General features: G+C 35.6%; 1 protein-coding gene across 6 annotated transcripts in view; it reads right to left on the bottom strand.

Moving 5' to 3' along the window:
* Window positions 1-1,965: 1,965 nt before the first annotated feature.
* The window catches only part of LOC128230581 (GATOR complex protein Iml1-like), a 61,890-nt gene continuing 37,885 nt past the window's right edge, over window positions 1,966-25,970 (bottom strand). Inside the window, exons 28-42 of one of the 6 annotated variants that reach the window (XM_052942992.1) lie at window positions 25,665-25,750; window positions 21,484-21,658; window positions 21,047-21,129; window positions 20,339-20,462; window positions 19,836-19,888; window positions 19,490-19,558; window positions 18,919-19,051; window positions 17,167-17,266; window positions 16,157-16,357; window positions 15,032-15,049; window positions 14,193-14,234; window positions 7,540-7,703; window positions 6,690-6,855; window positions 5,385-5,445; window positions 1,966-4,303 (exon numbers count right to left, since the gene is read on the bottom strand). In XM_052942992.1, the coding sequence (XP_052798952.1) occupies window positions 3,802-4,303; window positions 5,385-5,445; window positions 6,690-6,855; window positions 7,540-7,703; window positions 14,193-14,234; window positions 15,032-15,049; window positions 16,157-16,357; window positions 17,167-17,266; window positions 18,919-19,051; window positions 19,490-19,558; window positions 19,836-19,888; window positions 20,339-20,462; window positions 21,047-21,129; window positions 21,484-21,658; window positions 25,665-25,750 (1,977 nt within the window). In that variant the 3' untranslated portion in view covers window positions 1,966-3,801. Of the gene's footprint in view, window positions 4,304-5,384; window positions 5,446-6,689; window positions 6,856-7,539; window positions 7,704-13,179; window positions 13,201-14,192; window positions 14,235-15,031; window positions 15,050-16,156; window positions 16,358-17,166; window positions 17,267-18,918; window positions 19,052-19,489; window positions 19,559-19,835; window positions 19,889-20,338; window positions 20,463-21,046; window positions 21,130-21,483; window positions 21,659-25,664; window positions 25,751-25,970 lie in introns of all 6 variants that reach the window. The other 5 variants (XM_052942991.1, XM_052942996.1, XM_052942994.1 and 2 more) reach the window with 5 other exon arrangements.

The following is a 25,970-nucleotide window of genomic DNA, read 5'->3' as shown; positions in this document are numbered from 1 at the left end:
CCATCACTACCATCTGTGTGAAGCCTCTATCATTACTCTGTGTGTGAATCCTCCATCCCTACCCTGTGTGAAGCCTTCATCATTACCCAGTGTGAAGCCTGCATCCCTACCCTGTGTGTGAAGCCTCCATCATTACCCTGTGTGTGAAGCCTCCATCCCTACCCTGTGTGTGAAGCCACCATCACCACTCTGTGTGTGAAACATACATAACTACCCCTATATGTGAAGCCTTGATCACTACTCCGTGTGCAAAGCCTCGATCACGACTCCGTGTGTGAAGCCACCATCACTACTCCGTGTCTGAAGCCTCCATAACTACCCTTATATGTGAAGCCTCCATCACTAATCCTAGTGTGAAGCATCCATCCCTACCCTGTGTGTGAAGCCTTCATCACTACCCTGTGTGTGAAGCCTCAATCCCTACCCTGTGTGTGAAGCCACCATCCCTACCCTGTGTGTGAAGCCTCAATCACTACCCTGTGTATGAAGCCTCCATTCCTACCCAGTGTGAAGCCTCCATCACTACCTTCAGTGTGAAGCCTCCATCATTACTCTGTGTGTGAATCCTCCATCCCTACCCTGTGTGAAGCCTTCATCATTACCCTGTGTGAAGCCTTCATCCCTACCCTGTGTGTGAAGCCTCCATCATTACCCTGTGTGTGAAGCCTCCATCACTACCCTGTGTGTGAAGCCACTATCACTACTCTGTGTGTGAAGCATACAGAACTACCCCTATATGTAAAGCCTCGATCACTACTCCGTGTGCAAAGCCTTGATCACTACTCCGTGTGTGAAGCCAACATCACTACTCCGTGTGTGAAGCCTCCATAACTACCCCTATATGTGAAGCCTCCATCACTAATCCTAGTGTGAAGCTTCCATCCCTACCCTGTGTGTGAAGCCTTCATCACTACCCTGTGTGTGAAGCCTCAATCCCTACCCTGTGTGTGAAGCCACCATCACTACTCCGTGTGTGAAGCCTCTATAACTACCCCTATATGCGAAGCCTCCATCACTACTCCGTCTGCGAAGCCTCGATCACTACTCCGTGTGTGAAGCCACCATCACTACCCCTATATGTGAAGCTTCCATCACTACTCTGTGTGTGAAGCCTCCATCCCTACCCTGTGTGTGAAGCCTCCATCACTACCCTGTGCGTGAAGCCTCCATCCCTACCCTGTGTGTGAAGCCTCAATCACTACCCTGTGTATAAAGCCTCCATCCCTACCCTGTGTGAAGCCTCCATCACTACCCTGTGTATGAAGCCTCCATCCCTACCCTGTGTGTGAAGCCTAAAAACTACACCTTGTGTGTGAAGCCTCCATCCCTACCCATGTATGAAGCCTCCATAACTACACCTTGTGTGTGAAGCCTCCATCACTACCTTGCATGTGAAGCCACCATCATTACTCTGTGTGTGAAGACTCCATCACTACCCTTGTGTGTGAAGCCTCCATCACTACCCTGTGTGTAGAGCCTCCATAACTACACCTCGTGTGTGAAGCCCCCATCACTACCTTGCCAGTGAAGCCTCCATCAGTACTCCGTGTTTGAAGCCTTCATACCTACCTCTCGTGTGTAAAGCCTCCATCACTACCCTTGTGTGTGAAGCCTCCATCACTACTCTGTGTGTGAAGCCTCCATAACTACACTTTGTGTGTGAACCCTCCATCACTACCTTGCCTGTGAAGCCTCCATCACTACTCTGTGTCTGAAGCCATCATCACTACCTTGTGTGTGAAGCCTCCATCACTTATTTGTGTGTAAAGCCTCCATCACCATCCTCATCTGTTATTGTTTTTCAAAAGGGGCATAACTCACTAATTTTTTAAGCCAGAGTTAAGGAACTAGCTAAACATGTGTGTACTGTTTTTAACAACATGTGTATAAAATTTCATTTATATGTATTAAGCGGTTCTTTAAATATGGCCAAGGGGGATTTTTTTTAAATATATGAAATACAAGTATTGTTTCAACATTTATTTACTTTGAAATGATTAATAATCAACAATATTGCACACTAATCATATAACAACAAGTTTTAAAAATCAACAGTTTAATATCATGGAATCTGACATTATTTTTATATAAGGGGCTCTCTCACTGATTTAAGTTAGCACTAATTATGCATTGGCAGCATACATTTTGGGCACTCTGGTTAATTATAGGTTGGCATCACTTTGGGCTCTCACTGATTATATGTTGCTAACACATTGGGCTCTCTCACGGATTAAACATTGGCAACATTTTGGGCTCTCTCACTGATTAAACATTGGCAACATTTTGGGCTCTCTCACTGATTAAACGTTGGCAACATTTTGGGCTCTCTCACGGATTAAACGTTGGCAACATTTTGGGCTCTCTCAATGATAAAAGATTGGTAACATTTTGGGCTCTCTCACAGATTAAACATTGGCAACATTTTGGGCTCTCTCACTGATTAAACATTGGCAACATTTTGGGCTCTCTCACTGATTAAACATTGCCAACATTTTGGGCTCCCTCACTGATTAAACATTGGTAATATTTTGGGCTCTCTCACTGATTAAACATTGGCAACATTTTGAGCTCTCGCACTGAATAAACATTGCCAACATTTATTTCGCAATTTGTCAAAATATTATGAACAAACACCATAAAGTGACTGACAGATATGCGAGTAGAAATTTGTGACTTCAAACCTAGAGTCATCGAATGTTCAATAGTGTTACAAAGCTTGTTGGCAAAATCTAGTATTTTCTGTCAGCATTTATGAACAAAAGAACCTTTATTTGAACTTCTTATGATAACTAACCATTGTTACAAGCAGCGTCTCTTACTTAACACATGAAATTAATTGTTTCCATAGCTGGCCCTATCCAACATGAAAGAGTCCCTTTAAAGCACTTGTAAGTGTCCATTATAGTCATGACCCTTTAATCTGAGGGACTGAGTACAGTACAAGTACATAAGCATATATACATGTACTTCCAAGTTTATCTGCATGAGAAAGAACAAGTTAAATGCTTGCAATAGTGTTTCATACATGTTTATCATTCTGTCATATATTGATATAAACAGCTCAAAGCTTTTAAGAGATCTGAAACTCTAGCCATTTAAAAATAAGTGAAAGTCAAGTGATACAATCACTTAGCCATAAGAATATTGAGAATAAAAATTCCTCTTCCACAAAGATTTTCTTAATAATCATAATGAAAAAGTATCCAAATTTGTCCTGTTCTGCATGTTTAAGGTTTACAATTTCATTAAACATGTACACTAAATCTATACTGAATGTCATACTACCATGAATAATTGTACTGATTCTGCTGAAAGTTAAGTTCAAACTTTATTGCACAAAAATGTGTCAAGTTCCAGAAGAAGCTACAATATAAACAATCATAGAATCATATACGACAGGCAGAATATAACAACATTAAGCAATTTAAAGACAAAACATATTATACCATGTAAAGATCGAACAACTCAACAAGGGCACCTATAGTGGATGCCAACGCCCTTCTGGTTGCTATTTTTTCAGTGGCAACATATTTACCAAGTTTTATCTGAATATCTTGAATGGAATTTGAGTACTAGCCAACACCAAAGATTTTGCACGCTGCAGATGCCAACAATAACAGCAAGGCCATTACAATACCTCGACTTTTTTTCTTTGAAAAACAGACAAGCTAATAAATCACATTTCAGTCACTCAGTCAACAGTAGGTGAGTCTCACTCTAAAGAATGTGAGTCTCAGTCAACAGGAGGTGAGTCTCAGTCTACAGGAGGTAAGTCTCAGTCTATGAGAGGTGAGTGTCAGTCTACAGGAAGTCATCACCCTTGTATCTGCACCAAAACTCAAACAACCTGTTTTCCTGATTTGAGCAGAAGGCACGGAAATCCCTCAACACAGTATCCTGAAAAATCTCGTCACCGGTGTTTGACGACCGCCATTTTTTTGACAACATGAAGTTCCACGACCACAAGAATCCGATCTCAACCTCTTGTTCGTATTTCTGGGCATCAATTGTCTGACTAGTCTGCCTTGCAATGTAGTCTTTACGCATTTCCGCAGATGATTTTTTGAAACTTTCGCAACTCCTCGTCATTCGAGCAGCGCTAAAATTTACGGAATGACCATAACTCGCAGGACTAGTCATGACCTTTTTTTCCTTAACTGTGGGCGTAGACGCTGATGCTTTTGTTTCCTCAATAATGATAAACATTCCGCCTGTGCAGTGCACATATTGATGGTACTCCTCGTGCCTGTGTGGCAGCCCCTTGTTCTCCCCTATACGCACGCTGCTACCCATAAATCCAAACCTGGATAGAAAAACAAGAGCTTATATGTTGGCATTTTCGTTAAGAAGGGACCTTTACCGAATAATTGTTTCATACTTATTTATAATGGAAACTGTTTCATAATTAGAACTAAGTATAGAAGGCATGTCACATTTGTTTACTTAGTTAAATGTTAATATCTAAAGCAGTTTTTAGTAATGCCAAATTGCTTATACTTAGTAACTAGTTTATAATTTTAATAATATGGACACCTTCATCTTGGTCACTTCAAGGCTTTGAAAATACCATAACAAAACCATGACACAAGCATGACAATACCTTGACAATACCTTGACAATACCTTAACAATACCATGACAAAACCATGAAAATACCTTGACAATATCATGACAATACCTTGATAATTCCTCGACAATACCATGACTACCGGTATACCTTGACAATCTTATGACAATACCATGACTACACCTTTAAAATACCTTGACAAAACCATGACAATACCTTGACAAAACCATGACAATACCTTGACAAAACCATGACAATACCTTGACAATTCCATGACAATAACATGACAATTCCTTGACAAAACCATAACAATACCTTGACAATCTCACGACAATACCTTGACAAAACCATGACTTAACCTTGACAAAACCAAAACAATACCTCGACAATATCATGACAATAGCAAAACATAATACCATTAGTAGGCTAAGCAGACAAGCGGATGACATTGGAAGCTACAAGTTTGGCCGGTATTCCATGTGCAAAATGTTGGCTTACATTAACACCTAACCAGTTAAATAAGGTTTGGTCTATTATACATGTCCAATCAGTGTCCGCTAAAATCTCTCACACTTTCTGCATGGAAACGAACTAAAACAATGTCCATTGATTGATTGCATATATCAAACATTCGTATCTCATAATCTGTAAATGTGAAAAAAACTGGGACTAATGAATAAAACACCACTAAAATATTTTTAAATGTTAATTTTACATAAAATAGGATTTCTGTATTCGTTTGAAAATGCAATCGGAAGCGAACATCGTGCACATGGACTATCGCCATTGTGGAGTTTACACACAGTATATTCACAGACCTTTTGATTATGGCTTCTTGCAGCTGAAGAATCCTCTGTTCTCTCGTGTCCTCATCGTAGTCTGAAAATGCAGACAATTGCTTGATGATTTATTTAACAAATGTAGTTTGAAGTAAAGAGGTATATGATGGGGTCATGTGAACCCATTCTTACAAAGAAGCCATACAAATTAGCCTGAATTTTATCAAAAAATGAATATTAACAAAATACTTAGACTCTTATATTTATACAGAACTCCAAGAGCATGTGTTTTTGCATCATTATGATGATAGTAATGCACTCTTACTACCAAATGAGATTTTCCACAATTGATATCATTGTTTCAATAAACCAAAAAGGATGAATAAATGTCAAAAACAATGGTTCTTATGAAAGATACCCAGTTAAATTTGAAAGAAATGAGCATCGAACACGGTGTTTCTACCTTAAGAGACTATAGTAGATTACAGTAAATCTTTTAACATTCACCAATCATTTAATATTTTTGCGTTTTCAGCTATTAAATACACAGTTACAATATTGTTTTCAGTAATTAATGTTTTCCATAATTGCATTATTAAGTAAGTAATTAAAGGTTTATCAGTCATAATTTATGTTTGTTCAACATATGTATGTATTGATATTGAATAAGAGTGTAACTTTAAATATTTTACTTTTTATTAAATATTCTCTTTCTCAAACACTATTAAATGAAACCTAATAAAAAGATTGGGAGTAAAATTTCCAGAAGCAGAGCTACAAATAAAAGTCGAAATTGGTATAAACACATTTTATAATGTGCCAATTACAAAATAAAATCAAACATATATGTACAATTAATTTACTATCCTTTCCAGAACAACCATTTTTACATTAATCAAAGATAGCCTCTGCAATGGTGAAGAATCAATTCAACTCCTATGCAGTTATCTCCCGCGTCAAGCATAGTGATTGATAATGCACATAGAATAAGCTCCATATTTTTAATTTTTCGTTTAGGATCAAGCCTTTTGTGTATGTAAAATACATGTATGTTGCAATTCATGTACGTAAAATACATGTATGTTGCAATTCAATGTACAATTACACTTTAACAATCTCCATTACACTTATTTGGATGAAACAAAGGTGTACACATTACAAAATTATATAAGTCGTAAAATCCACTTAAAGTATAAAGTTATCTGTAGCTCATCAGAATTTACTAGTCAAAAATGTGAATTCTGCATGATTTTAAAGTATTTTGCTATTGCCATTGGGAATGGGGGAAAATAACTGAACAGTAGGATGTCTAAGAATAAGGCCGGGAGCCAGTCTCCTACTTACTTGCAAACAGCACTCCCTCTGGCTCCATGGCTGTCACAGAAAGGGGCACAAATATTGGGCCTCTCAAGGGGTCATTGAACATTGCTGACGGGAGGGCGAAGGGGTCACAGGGTACAGGCAGGATGTGAAACTGACAGCTGCCAGCTTTCCGCCCCCAGTTGTTAACCTGAGGGGAAACGCAAAAAAGATATTTTTTAAGTTGGCTTCACCAAATCGATGTTTCAATTAACCGATTTACTGCATCTTTTTGTATAAAAAATGCATTTGTGTTTGTTTCTTTTGTTTAGTTATAGCACCTTGTAATCATAAAAAATTACAAAAGACCTGTCACAGGAACATGAAAAATGCCCCCGAAAGGCCTCACTGGACAGAAAGCCATTAATATTTGGGCCTGTATGGACATATAGCTTTGAATATGTAACATATTTTCATGATGACCTACCCTACCATCCCATTATGTTTTGAAATACTGATCTTTACTTGACCTACTTACCAAATTTGAGGTCCCTTGAACATAGTGTTTTCTCATACGTTAGACATACAAATATTTTTCAAATTTCATGGAAATAAGAAACTTCGACAAAATAATCATACTCCCTTATAACATATACTATAGTCTCTTCCCAGTCCATTAATTTTCTGTCCTGTGCCCAAAAAACATTTCCAGAACATTAAATACTACATGTACATGGCCAGTCCACACCAACATGTCCTGCTACACTACCTTCGGAACGTAAAAAAAATGTCAAGTCCACCACAGAAATACAGGTGAAATTCAAAAATGGTTGCTTGTAAAGTAATCCCCGAGTTCACAAAAAACCCACCACACACAACATATTGGAAAGCTCACCAGTTCACCGAGAATTTGTCCGGTAGAAACCATCCACTGAACTTGCAGCTCAAATCCATTCAGTGGGCTGTAGTAGGCGTGGTATCTCGCAGTTGCCCACTCTGGACGATCACTTCTGTTTTGAGTATCAACCTCAACGTTGACATATTTGTGCATCAATGTGGCTGAATAAGATTGAGAATATTGTCATTATTTGCCAGTTATGAAATAAGATGTGATCATGAAAACTGGGTTGTATCACTGAATGTTTGGCCCAGGTTGTCAATTACTTGTTTTGTCTTTCAAAAATAAACTGTGGGCCAAATATTCTGTGGTACAACACAAATATTGAATAAAACTACATATGCAGGATTAGGTTACATACAAATTTACATGCATGATTGTACAAGTTGCTTTATGTGGTCAAAATAAATAATTCTAACAAATATTATTACAAGAACAAAAAAACACTGTCTGTTCTTCAGGCCTGGTATTCCACAGGTTAAGGCTAAGCTACTACTGATGATTTATGTACAATAGTAACCACATGTAGGCAAATCATGCTCTAGCTTGTATGTGGATGAAATTATCATGGTATACTGACAAACCATCTGATTGACCAACGGACATTTGCAAACCCATATGCCCCCTTTTTTCAATCAAGGCATAATAATAACAAAAATAATATTATTTTTTTTATAAAAAATGGTAACAATTCTCCACAGTTGATTTAGACTGTCAAATAATAATGCAAATTAATAACAAATAATCAAAACCTTGCGAATTTGCTGCAACAAAAATATAATGAAAAAAAATGTTGTGAAGCTAAACTACCAGTAGTCTACAGCAGCCTATTGCATTAAAACTTGGTTAAGTTTTCAACAGGTCATCTCTTGGTTTGTTTGCACATTTAAATAATTTGATTGGTTAATACTAATTATTCGATATGTATGGACCAATCAATAAACTTTTTAGACCATTCCAAAGAATTAACCACTTATATACAATCAGCTGAAGTAGTTAATGCAAAGCGGTATAACCTCTGAACTTATACAAGTGCTTAAAGCAACCCATTCACAGATGAACAAATGACAAAAAATAAAGAAAAAATAAAGAAAAAAAAAGTTTTCAAAGGAAATATTTTCAATGAAGTTTTGTTGTAGGCCTTAAAGTAACTCAACATACAGGGCTTCTAAAAACCGATAATTTGCCGGTCTGGACCGATTTTGACTTTGCCAGACTGATTGCAGTTACAGAAAATGGCTAAAAAATCGGTCCGAAAAATGCTTTTTTTTAAATTTTGGTCCAAAATGGCTGTCAGTAAAAAGAACAGAATTTGTAATACGCAAACATTGTTTGTCATACCACATCCTTAGCTACAGAAGATATCATTTTGTAGCTTTGGGCCATATCCTTGAGGGTTATTACTGTCTGTGTAAATAAGACTTTGCTGTTTTCATTGGATCAGATTGATGTCAGATTCGCCATCTTTTTCTCGTGGAAACAGTTGTCACACAGTTTCTACAAAGATCCATTATCATTATATTATAAAAACATTGTTAATCCGCGAAAGCATTAAAATTCTGAATTAAATAACCTAGTCCTGTCCGAATTTTATAGGATATAAACAGTGACGCGCTTGATTAACTAAAGAGTCTGAAAGCTAAGTGGGCTGCTATGTCATTTTAAATGTAATGAAAAATTTGATGTCAACATCAAACTTATTGAAGCCCTGATTATGAATATAGATATATTTGTTTATTTAAGATCATCAGTTGAATGTTAATTCACTGTAGTAGCAATAAGCAAATAAAAATAAATTAATTACAATCCTTGTTCCTTGTTAGAAAATCCAAACTTTTAGAAGCCCTGTCAACATATATATAATTATGTATACATAAATGTTTTCATTATCACCCCATTTTAGTTTTGCAGTTTATAGTTTCAAATATTAAAATAGTAAAATTTATATGACTCTATTCTCACAATATTATTATTTATAGCTACAGTCTATAGTCACATGGTTTAAAATGTGACCTGGTGTATATGATACATACTTTTTTTTACTGTCGTTTTCTAAAAACTTGAACAAACTGATGTGAAGAAAGGCTTACAAAAGGGCAAACTAACAACTACCAGTCAAAATTGATTAACATTGGTGACCAAAGAAATCGAAGGACAAGGGTGCAAACCATAAATAGTTCAGTAACAATGAAGTTGCGATAACATTAGAATCAATGAGCAAGTAAAAAAAACCTATTGCAAACTTTCTGTTGCGATAGCACTAATTACATGACTTGATCACTTGTAAGAAGGGAACATAATTTTATCTTCTAGATATTGTACAAAGAAGGGATGATCATGTTGAAGGTTTTGCCCCGGAAAAGGACGTTTTGTCTAATTGGAATCCACCCAACCATGGAACATATTTGCTGGAAAAAGAATACTTTTATTTTTTATTTTTCTGAACTTTATGTAATCTGTGACTATGCAGCTTTAAAATACCCTGGTATTTTTTTGCAAAGCATTATCAACTCTGACCTTACACAAGTGCTTTCTAAAATAAAGTAATTCTATGCAAAGCGAAATAAACTAATACAAGTGCTCGATAATTATTTGTGCGTTATTTTATATGAAAGTTGAGTAAAATATCACTGGTCCATTACCACCTTGATATATATTGCAAGGTTAACGCCAACACTTTATAAATATGACATATTTAAGAAAAAAATAATTCCCTGCTCACAAAATGTAACCTTTAGGTCACATGTAATGCCATATATGTGATTATCATGCTTATAAAAATAGCCTTTTTTATCATTGCCAGTTTCATAATGCATGAATATTCATCAACTTCATGGCAACTTTCGTATTGCCTGAGGTGTGTCTCAGGCATCCAATCAAATGTCTGGAATTCACCTCATAAAATATTCATGAGTACGAGATTTCTTCATTCAATTGCCCAAGAAATTCAATTAGGTAAGTCTTGATACTTAGGGTGTCTTTTTATTTGCTATCAGTCATTTTATTTGCTATCTAGAGGCTATTCATAGTGATGAAATAGTCCCTCACAGTAAGCAATGAAAATTGCTACTGGAATACAATGTGTTGAATCTGTCTTGTAATACACCTGTCCAATGTCTGGTAATACACATGTCCAATGTCTGGTAATACACATGTCCAATGTCTGGTAATACACATGTCCAATGTCTGGAATATACCTGTCCAATGTCTGGTAATACACATGTCCAATGTCTGGTAATACACATGTCTAATATTTGGTAATACACATGATCAAAGTTAGGTTATACACTTGCCAAATTTCTGGTAAAACACAAGACCTATGTCTGGTTATACACATGTCCAATGTCTGGTAATATACCTGTCCAATGTCCGGTAATACACATGTCAAATGTCTGGAAATACACATGTCTAATGTCTGGTAATACACATGTCCAATATTTGGTAATACACATGTCGAATATCTGATAATACACATGTCCAATGTCTGGTAATACACATGTCCAATGTCTGGTAATACACATGTCCAATGTCTGGTAATACACTTGTCCAATATCTAGTATTACACACGTCCAATATCTGGTAATACACATGTCGAATGTCTGGTAATACACATGTCTAATGTCTGGTAATACACCAGTCCAATGTCTGGTAATACACATGACCAATGTCTGGTAATACACATGTCCAATGTCTGGTAATACACATGTCTAATGTATGGTAATATACCTGTCTAATGTCTGGTAATACACCAGTCCAATGTCTGGTAATACACATGACCAATGTCTGGTAATACACATGTCCAATGTCTGGTAATACACATGTCTAATGTATGGTAATATACCTGTCAAATGTCTGGTAATACACATGTCAAATGGCTGGTAATATACATGTCAAATGGCTTGTTATAGACATGTCCAATGTCTGGTAATAAACATGAACAATGTCTGGTAATACACATGTCCAATGTCTGGCAATACACATGTCTAATGTCTGGTAATACACATGTCTAATGTCTGGTAATACACATGTCCAATGTCTGGCAATACACATGTCTAATGTCTGGTAAAACACATGTCTAATGTCTCGTAATACACATGTCTTATGTCTGGTAATACACATGTCCAATGTCTGGTAATACATATATCTAATGTCTGGTAATACACATGTCCAATGTCTGGTAATACACATGTCCAATGTCTGGTAATGCACGTCTCATGTCTGGTAATACACATGTGAAATGTCTGGTTATACACATGTCCAAAGTCTAGTAATACACATGTCCAATGTCTGGCTATACACATGTCTAATTTTGCCATAAATGTGTTGATTATCCCATAGTATTGATCATATATATTCCCCGGATTCTAGGAGCTTCATAATTCGGGAAAATCCCTCTGTTTTACATGGGCTTAAACCCTTGAAAAAAAAATGGTGGAAATAATATTACACAAAACACACTGCATGCATGTAGAAAACTGAAATGTGCATGAAGCATGATAATGGAGGTGAATATCCTTTTCCTCATACTCTTGCTGTGCAGATATCCTGTAAACGAAAAAGCTACTAGAAGGCCCACAATATACGTTGATGCATTTTTATTCATTTTTTATTTTAATGCATTACTCATTAATTTTGACTTTAATGATAAAAACAAAAAAAATCATATGAAAAGATACAGATTATTTTTAGCCTAAAAGTTATAAATAATTTTTTTGAGTTAATAGCTACTTGGCCGCAAATTCACAAATTGAAATAACGTCTTAATATTGCTAAACAAAATCAACTTGCATCAGCCTATATTGTGCGCATTTAAGGCATCCCTTGTACAAAGAAGATTTCCATTTAATTGAGCCATTGGTGACAATATTAAATTTTGATGGAAGATTACCCCATATTATTTTGGAATCTGCTTTCAAATTGCTAATGTGTAATATAAATTACTTAAACTACATTACAAAATACCAATATCTAAAATAAATCACAGATCAAGTTATTGCAGTTGGTATTTTTGTTCTTTTTTTTCAACTGAAATCAAATGTCAGCGTTAAGTACAAGTTCAACATATTTTTTCTCCACACAATCAAGCTTTTCAAACAATACCAACATAATATGCAGTTACAAGGCAACCACAAATTACATTACAATGCATAAATTACCTTAATTTCTAGTATACAACTTCTCCATTCATTTAAATAAATTTAAGTTGACGCTAACAACACTAGCACCATAACAATACCATAACCTCATCTTTTTCCTTCACAGACATGAAATGCTAAAATTAAACAAGAGCACTGCGGCACAAATGCAAGCACTCTCCTGTCCTTGTTTTTTGCAGGCATAAAAAAGGCATTTCACAATTATTATTAAAGCCATATTTATGCATTTTAAGTTTTATTTGAATATATCTTGAGCATTTTTTTAGTAATAGCCAAAGTTAAAGTTTTTGCACAACAAAGCCAACAACACAAAGGCTACGACAAAACCTCGACTTTTTTTCGAAATTAGAAGTAGTCTAGAGTAAATCTGCCCACCTGAAGCGAATAAACATAAAAGAACCAGAATAAGACATTAGCTGCAGGAGATGGCATTATGTGCGTAGTGTATGTATAGTAGCAGTACCACTAATACCAAACTCACCCTCGGGAGAAGGAAAGTACCCTGAAACACCATGCTGTATCACGTCACGCAACAAACACAATGGGTGCATATACACAAAAACCAATGTTCTATATCAGCTTCCCAACAAAAAATTCTTATACGCCATCAATGTTTTAGAATCATGTGCCACAAAAGTCATAAATAATATTTTTTTATTTCACATGATAAATGCTCTTGCTATATTCTAACTGACCAAGGGGATGACTACTTAAAACAGTAATCTAGTACATTACAAATGCTTTAATACTGTAATATTAAACAACATCAAACAAAATCCATGTTGATGTTTGTTTGATTTTTGTTGGTATAAATTGTCACCAATTGGGTGATGCATGCAACTTATTAAACTTTAAAGTGATGGTTCAATATATTTTTTACAAAACAGCCACACAACAACATTGGTGACAATAACAGATACCATGCTGATCAAATGATGGCAATGGCTCTGTTAAGTCAATAAACTTCTTAAGTTTGATTCTTTAAGAATACACCAACTCTTTACATAAACATTTTGGGGCAAATTTTTTTTTTAAATATATTAAATGAAAAAATAGGATTTTAAATTTCACACCTTGGAAAAAAAGTATTGTATAATATATTTTATCATTCAGATTTCGAATTTCAGCCCCCAATTGGTCAGAAAAAATACACTGGCTGGTATAGTTATTTCTCAATTTTTACACCAAAGCATCCTACTTTCGTCTTTAATAGCATCTGGCATATGGAACTTTCTAAAATGTGTATGTCATATTTCAACAACAAGAAAAATCCAAAGAAAGGTATGTCAATAAAAAATGTTTATCATAATTCATTTTGAACCATCAGGATCATAATGCTCTTGTATTTTTTATTTTCCATCATACAATAATTTTTCGTTCACTTGATACAACAGAGTGAAAAGGCCTACAGACAAATAGACAGCCGGACATACAGATGGAGGGACAGACAGACGGACAGACAGAGGACTGAGGCTAAGATGGAGACACACCAACCAGAGTTCAGATGTCCAGACAATATGCCCACTGGAGGTGACTCTGAAATAATGCACACTAAATGCTACCTTTTTTCTAATTTATAAACAAGAGCAGTGACAGAAACATAAGAAATGCCCCCGACTGTGTCTTGTCTGACAGATAGCCATTTGTATATGATGTACATTTTCAATGTTCTTTAGGTGTGACCTTGACTTTTGAGATTAGAGCATGACACACCTTGTAGTTTACATTTTGGTGAAGTTAGATAAAAATGTGATTAATAATTTAGACATGATTTGACATAAATTAAAACTACGAATTCCAGGATCTTCATTGACATCTAGATGTGACCTTGAACTTTTGAGGTGAGGGCACAAATGTTATGTGAGACACACCTTAGCATGCTGCTCTAAAATTTGAATATTCTTTAAAAAAAAAAGTTTCTAGCCATAGAAACAAAATTACGGCTGAGACACAAAATATTGCTATGAATTGCCTATCAGGCATCATTCACCTCTAAGTGTGACCTTTACAATTGCTGCTCCAGAATTTTGAGAAGTTTGATAAAAATCTGATTAATACTGACAAAGATACAGCTGAGACGACAGTGCGACTACTTTTATTTTAATGTCATTGTTTTGTTGCCTTGGTGATATGGAAATAGGGAGAGAATGTTATGTTATGATATGAACATAAACCTATACGCTTTAAAACATGTCAGAGAAAATAAATTGCAATAGTATGAAAAGGATGTACTTGTTAACATAAAGCAGAATGCAATTATATCTCAGAAATATTATCAAAAATATATAATCAAGCTTAACATACTACATGTATGTCTACATGTTTTTATTTACCTTCAAGCCATAAAATACCTTTGGGCAATGGATAATGCTTTAATATTTAGTGTTTGTATATGAACAGTGACAAGGAGAAATGGATCATTTGTACATTTTTTAAACATTTTTTTGGGAATCATTTTGAACATTTATTCATTAAATAAAGAAGCGTAAGCTACCTTAAAACTACCATGGAGTTTGTATTTTTGTGTGGGCAATTGACAATCAAGGATTTTCAAGATTTCAAATGCACCAACAAACACCAAATAAATTAAGAGTCAAATTTTGACCATGATGTACAATCACTCTATTTTCTGTAAACCAAAATTGAACATTATACATGGACTCATGATGCGCTCACTATTCTATTATTAGTAACGAAAATATATGATTTCATATTTCCTGCTTATGTCATCTTTACTATACAACCTAATTCTTCTTGTCACCATCCATATGTAACCGGGTATACAATATATGTATATATAGCTGCACTGTACTATTTCGCTATAGTGCAAGCTTTCATTACAATGCAGTACTGTGCAAATCTGCAGAGCAAGTGATTCGGGGTTCGATCCCAACAAGATGCATATAGCAACTGCTGCAGTATGTTAAAGTTCACCGCCAACATTGAAATTTGCGCCTGAAATTAAGTGCAAATTGACCTCAGTCTGCAAAATTCGCTGCAAAATTTTAAAATGGAGGACAATTTGCACAAAGCGCCACTTATTTTGTCTTGCTATTTCGCCAGCTTTTATAGCCAACAAAATGGAGTGTCCGCCTGCAGAGCATGGGGTCGCAATTTATGCAGTCTTTTATCATACATTAAAAAGAATATGGGCAAAAGCAAGATTTTCATTCAAAACTACTGTATGTATTACACGCTTTTGGGAATAGCATAATATTATGTTAAACCTGCTTAGGTGTAGTGAAAGTTTGCTGCTAACAGCAGGAAAAATTAAACGTATTTCAATTGAAATCTATTGAAAATGAACTAGAATTGCAACAAAAGATCAGCATATATTTATAAATCGAGCAACAACAAGTTAAAATCCCACTCCAAAACAGATTAGTGTTATCAGGCTTAACTGCATTTCAGATCAAAAACTAATGTAGACCATGACTTCAAATCTTCTAAAAACTCACCCGATTGCTGAGCCCACGTGTTGCCATTGACATTGAGCCCGGTCTGTACCCGCCAGTCATCTGGAGGAATTGTCAGGTCGTCTGCATTATGTCCCTCCTCTTCTAGCGAGAACTTCACGTATGATGGTCCGACGTTGTCCACAACTGGCATGAACGCAACCTCACACCAATCATTTTGGAACAGTGGGTTGCATGAAAGGTCTAGAGGTAAAAATAACATTTACAGTCGAAACCCGTTTGCTCGAACTCGCTAGACTCGAATTACTGGTTGGCTCGAATTGGATGTAAAGGACCAATTTCTTCATACTTAACGCAAAAAATCCCACATGGCTGGAATTTTTCGAGGCTCAAAGTATTTTCATTGGGTTTCGAGCCAACGGGGTTCGACTGTATTTTAATGCCACACTCTCGCTATACATTGTGCCAACGAGAGTGATTTAGCATAAGTGTATATCACTTTCTTCCCAATAGTTGTAACTAAACAACGATGAAGTTCCAAGTAGGGATCTAACTAGGGACCCTCTGATTTAGATTTAGGCACGAAGAGTGAAGTGTCCGGCTCTCATGTTACAGGGAAACTTTTTTATTGTCTCTCAAGAAAGACATGGGTACTGGTTTCTACCCAGGAAATGGACTAGACCATTATTTGATAAGATATTGACTTTTGTCACAATCGAGTGAAAATAAACTAAAGTATACAGACACTAAACTAGGATTAACCACATTGCCATCGTCACCAGTAACAGTCACAAGATACAGAGTTTAAAATATTGAATTTGTGCAAACAAAATTTGATAATCTCTTCAATTTCAGTAAATGGACAGGTATTGTTTTTATTTTCTTCTACTTTTACTAAACCAAGACTTACATAGCATTTACTGTTTGCATTTGTATGCTTTGTATGCATTTACATAAGTACATGAACTCAAATGGTATTAAAATGCCATCTTTGAGCTCTAAAATATCAAATCATTACATCTTTTGGAGATAAACATGTATTTTTCATGTACCATTTTTCCCCTCCCTGAAAGTGTATAGGTAGAATCCGTAGATCATCTGATGGGTGGGGCTTCCAGAGGCATGGATAATGTAGCCATCATGTAACACTTGCTGAAACAGAACAGAGGACAGTAAACTCATTTGAAGCATTGAAATTCATTTGAATGCTATAGCATGTCTGTCTATATGCTGGTCACCTCTACATGTGGTCTCAATGCTCTAAAGTACCCATTAGTATTGATATTGCAGTAGTTCAAGGTCAGATCAGCATTTATACCACTCTTATTACGAGGTTTATAATATGGATTTTTTTTGGTGCAATTTACTGCCTTCTAAAGGCTGTTTCCCCTTGCAAAAAACTGTCCATTTTTCCCATTTGTTTTTCCAATTTGATAAATGCAGATTAAGTTAATGAATAAAAAAGCAATTAATTTATTGAAATATGAACTTAATCTTGACAAGACTTACTCTTTCACAGCATAATGTATGCATAAAAAAGTTAAAACATGTATATTTGCTATTATATTAGCTTTTTTTGCCTCATTTTGTATTTTTCCCGAAGTCGACTTTTTTTTTCAATTTGCAAGGCACAGGCGATAAAAATAATTCCAAAACCCCCCACTGATATGCCACTGTCTCTCAGGTATAAGGACATGGGGCAAGGGTCCTTTACAGGGGAATTTTGCTGCAAAAGGGGATATTTTATTATTAACACAAATATAACTTATTCTTAAATAATATCACTAAATGTATTGTGGTGTCATATATACATAAAGTATTATATCAGTATTGGCATCATTGTTTCAAAATCACAGTTGCTTGTGCACATACATGTATAGCTTACCACTAGAAAGGGTATTCATTTTCTATAAGCCTATCCAAGATTTTACATGTTTTCCATGTGGACAATTAGCTTGATGTTTTTTGAATGGCAATATAGCATTTCATACTGACTCAATTATGGATGAATCTGGGGAAAAAATCAGAGAACAGCAAAGAGCGTATTGTATGATTGTATGAACTTACTTGGTGATTTAAGCTTATTATACATTTAAACAGCTCTAGACCAAGTATATTGGGAATGGGCTATTCCGTACTATAATGTTTGTTTCAAGGTTGGTATCCTTGTTTAAAGAAGAAAGAAACAGTAATACAGGAAGAAAAACCAATAATTTAGGTTGTTTCTACAATTTAAGGTCAATTACTCTCCAGTAACTATAGCGATATGGCTGGCTATCAAACTTTTCAGAGATATTATACCAATACCAAATTTGGTGGTAATTGGACAAAGACTTCTGAAGTAATTGAGAGGACAAGACCAATTTTAGCTTATTTCAATAAGTAAAGCGATTTTGCTGGTTATCAAACTTGTTTCAAGCTGCTGTGATAGTGAAAATAGAACTTAAACCTCATACCAAACTAATCACAACACATCAACTTTTTATTCTTACTGCCATAATATTAAACAGTATACAGGGATGTGATTGACCTGGTAGCTAAAGGGCACTATTTCATGATGGTTTGGGGCTCTTTGAGGGGAAATGCACCCTGCCGCAGAAGCAAAACTGGCTTTTTTGAAGCCCCTTTTGAGAGCCCTCCTGACTCCAACTTTGAAGCAAACTAGAGTGTCAATACTAACAGCAAATAAGGAACAACCAAAATCAACCATATATCTTTTTTTTAATCAGTTTTTTTTTTTTAAATCACAAAGACAAATCACATCCCTGGTCAACAAGAGCATATGTTGAAAGAAAACGTCCTACCTGAAGCACTTCCATGGCGTGTTTCACCCCCTTAACTCCCTTCACATGGTAGTAACACCACTCCACCACCTCCGCCGAGATAAAACTCTGATTTGGTAGGCCTTGTTGCTTTGGTAACATGGGAATGCCACACCTGCAGACAGATTTTGACCAATTTTAATCACTAAGAAATTCATCCAATGATGCTTTGTTCGCTATCATAATAAATTTTAAAGAATTGTTCTTGTTGCTTCTGCAAATGAAAATATAATGAAACCAATAGCAAAAACAAATGCAAGAAACATAGCTTGATATTATTTCAGCAGAATTGATGGGACTTGTGAGGCTGTCTTCATGCCACGATGGAACTTGCTTTTCAAACATGAACATGTGTTTTGTTTTTTTGTTAGAATGTGTACATTGTTTCACATGAAAATCTTACATATTTTCTAAGTTATCAACATTATTAAAGATTGTTCAAATGATTCTGCAGTCAAAGTGGCTAAAGATTGGGAATACCACTTCTTTTATCTAAAAACGGATGAGGTAACACAACAAATTCTTTCCAATGAATGAAATGACTTGTACTCACTCATCATCCAGCATCCATTTCACTATCTTGTCTGAGGGTGAAGTCACAGACAACACTTCATCATCCGGCCTGTATTCAGATAGGTAAACAAAACACTTGGTGAAATCCAACAACTGAATTCTTTTCATTTAAGACAGCTCTTGAATCGTTACTTTTAAATCTGTTTGTTTACTATTTTTTTAAGATAAAGGTACAGGTTGTCCTAAAATAACTGTCATACAAGGCATTTTCATATTTTTCTGTTGACAAGATCAGAGACTTGTGGTGTCAAACTCGTCCAAAAATGTTAAAATCTGTAAGATACATGAAACGAATGGATAGAGCCAGTCATAATGTTCAATAGTACCTTGTGTCTGGCATAGGAATGCCACCAGGATTCTTGTCAAGGAACTGCTTGTGCTGCAATAAACAGGCATTGCCATGGTTAAAATACATTCCATGTATCATATAATCCATCTGGTTAGGTGCATATGTCTGTAAGTATGTTTTAATTATTTTGTTTGAATTGCACATGCTACTTAAAGGCCTTGTTTAAACCTTCTATAGGAGACCCCCAATGACCCCTTTGACCTACTGACCCCAAAATCAATAGGGATTATCTACTGACCTTGACCAATGTGCATGCCAGATAACATAAAATCCCTATATTTCTGCCATGCCTCACAGAGGTCACAAAAAACTACCGAGGCAAAGCAAACAGATTGAAAATAACATAATGCTTTATTAACAATATATATGTAACAACAGGCACTTCCAAAAAGTGTTGAATATACCATGGCAATCTTAATCATGACAATTTACATGTATGGCATGGAGCTTATAGCAAATATGGACAACACATGAAGTTACCTTGCAGTTTGTTATTCTGGTGGTCGCAGTCCGCTTCATCTTGTTAAGCGTCTCCAGATACTTTGTAAATCCAGTCAACAGCTGCTTCAATTCAGCACCCGTCTTCTCCTCATAGATATCACACCTGTAAATATATCACACCTGTAAAGATATCATATCTATAACGATATCATACCTGTAAAGATATTACACCTGTAAAGATATCACACCTGTAAAGATATCACATCTGTAAAGTTGTATTATCTGTAAAGATATCACATCTGTAAGATATCACACTGGTAAAGATATCACATTTGTAAAGTTGTAATATATAATCTGTAATGATATCACATCTGTAAAGATATCACGTCTGTAAAGTTGTCACATCTGTAAAGATATTACACTTGTAAATATATCACACCTGTAAAGATACCACACCTGTAAAATTGTAATATATGTAAAGATACCACATCTGTAAAATATCACATCTGTAAAGATATGACACCTGTACAGATATCACAACTGTAAATAGTGGTGAACTCCATATGCTCAACACTAGGCTGGACATTTTTTTAGACAAATTAAATGTTCTGAACAGTTTCATTTTTCAGCTATTCAAACACTACATAACTGCTGAATTGGGATAATAGAAGGAATATCAAATAAAAGAGTGCTTCAAACCAAACAGGAGTTATAAAGAACTTGTACTTTTATCATCAACCAACAGACCTGGGATGTCCATCAATGATCTTCTTTGTGGCAGAATTGCTGCAAGGCAGGATGAAGAATCGACTTCTCCAGAACTTCAATGACTGAAGTAAACATTAAAATTAATGTTGTAATGATGGCACATTATGAAAAAATTCATTTTCAATCACTTTAAATCAAATTAAATTTGTAGCGACAACTATTTTCACTTTTCATATTTTTTTTAAATCATACATTCCCTTACTTATACAGTAAACTTCTTCTTTACTTTAAAAATTATTGAAATTAAAAACAACAAAAAAACGATTATTTTGAATCTGTTGATGGACATTCAGTCAATCCGATGGATGATTTATCGTCTGTAAACATGTGATATCCAAAAGCATGACAATGCTACATGTATATAACCAATACCGCAGGCTATCACATGTTTTTTCTAATCTCAAACCCACACTTACATCCATTAATCCAAAGTCCCCCTCTCCCCGAGTGCAGATGTACTGATCTAGATAGTTCCAGTTGTAATTCTCTAGTTTCTCATTCCGAAACTCACTCCATGAGACATCGTAGTTGTACGAGTCCGGGGCTTGAAACCGATACTTATAGTTGTAGCTCAGCTGGGCATTTGGATGTCTGAGAAATAATATACAATCATAAATTAATTATATTACACATATACATCATAAGCTGATTGATCAGAACTTTGTTAATGTAAACGATGTTGTTAACATCATCAGAGTTCAATTTCAAATCATTACTGCTCTAGAATGGATACACTAGTGATCTGCTATGTTTCAAAAAAGATTGAAAACATCTGTTTCAGCTTTTTAATTACTTTTTTATAATTAAATATATGAGCACATCATCGTCTATTTCACTTTAAAAGTTAACAACGATGAAAATGAAATACAGTCGATTCTCGCTATGTCGACTTCGGATAAGCCGACTTTCCGGTTATGTCGACTTTTTTTTCCGGTCCCAAATTTATTCCTTCTTATTCTATATAAAATAAATCTGTTTGTGTCGATTTTTTATCTCGACTTTTTCGCTATGTCGACCTCATTTTTCAGTCCCAGTGGTCGAATTTCACACATTTCCTATGTTCTTTATGTCGAACTGTAGATCGAGACGTAGGTGTGAAAATATTCATGACGGTTTGCGGCATGTCGCAAAATACCCTGCATGTCAATATAACAAACTGTCATAATTGGGGGATACAAAAATGTAATTGGTAAGTGCGAATAACTAAAGTTGGTTGTTTATGTATTTAATTAAAGAGACATTTATTGCTCAAGCTCTTTGGTATTGCATAAAACATGAACATTTTATTGATTAGATATCAATCCCAAACGGGAACAGAAAGAATAGCTTCAAAATGTCAAATGTCAGTTCCACTGCTCTGGTCGACCAATTCAAGAGAAGGACCCGGTATAAAATCTTACAATGTACAAATGTATGCAATTGTGGATTTATATGTGTTTTGAGTGAACCATAAACGCAAAAGAAATACATTTGACACAAATAATTCTTCTTTTGTTTCACTTTATTTTCAATAATAAGTTTGCTGTTTTCACGACGAAAATATTTAACAAGACCGTTCAATTGTGGATGTAAACATCGGACAATCCAACTCAAACGTGTTGGGATTGGTGATATTTTTTGTAGGGATGGAAGCGAATATCCGAGTATCCGGATATCACGCAAGTATTCGGATACCAAAATGGGTATTCGAATATTCGTTAAGAATTAAAATTTCAATGAAATAGCTAAGCAGAGACATAGCAATTTTTATAAAACTTAAAACTGAAATATTTCAGGTGATCAACAGTGTCTGTCACGAAGAGGGTATGTGTCACAAATCGTCTGCTAATTTGGTGTTTGCACAAGGCGTGATATTGTGTCCTTGTGCAGCACCCTGTGAAGTTCTATGACCTTGTTTACAATGACAAGTGTTGTTTTATGATATCAGATGTGCTTAATTGACACTAATTGGCAATAGTTGATATTAAACAGATTGATCATTAATCCGTAGGAATTGATCGTCCAATAATAAGATAAGGGTCGTGCAATCAAAGCTATTAATGACCAATCATATTTTTGATGAATATGCATGAAGAAATTATTGCTATCTGAACAATAAATATAAAAACAAATTTGTTTATCTTTTCACTTTTCATTCAAATTTCCATCATTTTGCATCTTGTAATTGTATTTTGAATTAATAATCGTTATTCCTGTATCTTGACAACGGAAATATGCCTCCAACATTGACTTCAAGTTTTTGGAAGTATTTCACAAAATCCAAGGATGGTAAGTGTTGTGTGTCAACTGTGTAAGGTTAAACTGGTATATTGTGGTGGAACTTCAAATCTTAGAAATCACATGAAAAAAACACCCCGTATGCAGTCCACCGACTACGCCTTCAAAGTCCACCATGAGGCAGACAACTCTTGACGTCACCATGTCCACTATTTTATTTTTATACGATATGTAAACATGTTTAGTTTATTGATAAATAAAACAAGAGGCACATCAGTGCCTGTGCTCCACTGGCCAAAAGGTTCAAGCAAAGACCACCTAACGAACATTTTCGTCAAGTTTCATAGAAATACAATCATCAATTTTTGAGGAGAAGTTATTTAAAAATTTTTTTTACTTTAATAGCTCTGGCTGCCATGTTGTGCAGTGGACCGAAATGATTTGGGCAATTTGAGTAAAGGAGCACCAAACAAACATTTCTGTCAAGTTTTATCGAAAAAAGGTCATCGGTTTCGACGACAAGTCGTATAAAGTTTTTTTTTATTTTTTAGCTCTGGCAGCCATGGTGTGCAGTGGACTGGAACCATTTAACAAATTTTGGTTAATGACCATCCAAGGAACATTTCTGTTAAGTTTCATCAAAATCTGATCATCGGTTTCTGAGAAGATGTTCTTTAAAGGTTTTTCTATTTTTTTGCCCTGGCAGCCATGTTGTGCAGCGGACCGGAACCATTTGAGCAATTTTGGTTAAGGACCACCCAAGGAACAATTCTGTCAAGTTTCATCAAAATCTGCCTATCCGTTTCAGAGGAGATGTCGTTTAAAGATTTTGCTATTTTTAGCTGTGGCGGCCATATTGTGCAATGGACCAGAACCATTTGAGCAATTTTAATAAAGGACCACCCAAGGAACATTACTGTCAAGTTTCATCAAAATCTGCCGAACCGGTTCAGAGGAGATGTCGTTTAAAGATTTTGCTATTTTTAGCTCTGGCGGTCATATTGTGCAATGGACCGGAACCATTTGAGCAATTTTGGTAAAGGACCATCCAAGGAACATTTCTGTTAAGTTTCATCAAAATCTGATCATCGGTTTTTGAGAAGATGTTCTTTAAAGGTTTTTCTATTTTTTTGCCCTGGCAGCCATGTTGTGCAGCGGACCGGAACCATTTGAGCAATTTTGGTTAAGGACCACCCAAGGAACAATTCTGTCAAGTTTCATCAAAATCTGCCTATCCGTTTCAGAGGAGATGTCGTTTAAAGATTTTGCTATTTTAACTGTGGCGGCCATATTGTGCAATGGACCAGAACCATTTGAGCAATTTTAATAAAGGACCACCCAAGGAACATTACTGTCAAGTTTCATCAAAATCTGCCGAACCGGTTCAGAGGAGATGTCGTTTAAAGATTTTGCTATTTTTAGCTCTGGCGGTCATATTGTGCAATGGACCAGAACCATTTGAGCAATTTTGGTAAAGGACCACCAAAGGAACATTCCTGTGAAGTTTTGTCAAAATCCGCTTATCAGTTTCAGAGGAGATGTCGTTTAAAGTAAAAGTTTACGCACGCACGCACGCACGCACTCACGACGGACAATCTGTGACGACATAAGCTCCATGGCCTTCGGCCAGTGGAGCTAAAAAGTACACGCATGTAAATAAAGAAAAATCAGATCGTCTTTTTGTCTTCTTATCTTTTCCGCAATTATATCCTTCATCAAAAAACACCACAGAAATTGTAGGTATTGCATTAAATCAAACAATGTAATGAAATAAAATTACAATCAACTATCAAATAATCAAAGCGTCATTTAACATGAAACCTGCTGATAAATAACAAACTCGAAAGCACGTGGCAGTAACCAAGCAACCACCTCGGCCGAAGTGACTATCAAATTCGCGAGGTGTTTATGTGGTAGTTTTATGACGTAAAATGAGTTGTTTAGCTTTGATTAATACATTATAAATTATTAAGACTGAGAAAGAATGAATGAAAAAGTGAAATTGCCATATGACGAATTATAAATTAAGTGGACACTTATGTCAAATAACAGAAGGTGGGTGACATATAATAGGAAATTTACTTATTATGAAAACAATTTGATACGAGTATCCGGATAGTATTCGAATACTTGATACGAATATCCGGACACCGATTTGGTATCTGGTTTCCATCCCTAATTTTTTGTATTTCGGATGAGTAGACTTTTCGTTATGTCGACTTTTTTCACTAGGTCCCGAAAAAGTCGACATAACAAGGTTCGACTGTAAATGAATTGGACCAAAATGAGCTGATTCTGAGACAAAAAAATTAAAAAGAGGTTCAAACTGTCAATTTGTGAATGCGACGCTTTAAATACACCAACCACCGCAATCTCGTACCTAGGTCTGTATCTAGTGACAGTGATGGTCAGCCCCTCCAGTGACAGCTTGTGGAAAATGCGACCAATACTCAGGTAAATTTCTTCCTGTAAATCAAACAGAACACAACTGCTAGATTTTCATAACATAAGTCAGCCAGGTTAGCGTTGGAAATTTTTTAAAGGATCATTTAGGGTACTTACAAATATAGAATTTCTCCGAAATATAATCACCCTGTGTTTCTCCATTGGTCTAACTCTGACAAGAGTCAAGCTAAGAATATAACACAGAGCAGAGTAGGAGTAGAAAAAAATCATATTCTTGTCA

Source organism: Mya arenaria, chromosome 4 (assembly GCF_026914265.1).
Source record: "Mya arenaria isolate MELC-2E11 chromosome 4, ASM2691426v1".
Lineage (NCBI taxonomy): Eukaryota > Metazoa > Mollusca > Bivalvia > Myida > Myidae > Mya > Mya arenaria.
Note: the sequence above shows the minus strand (reverse complement) of the source record. Positions and strands in the feature narration are given on the sequence as shown.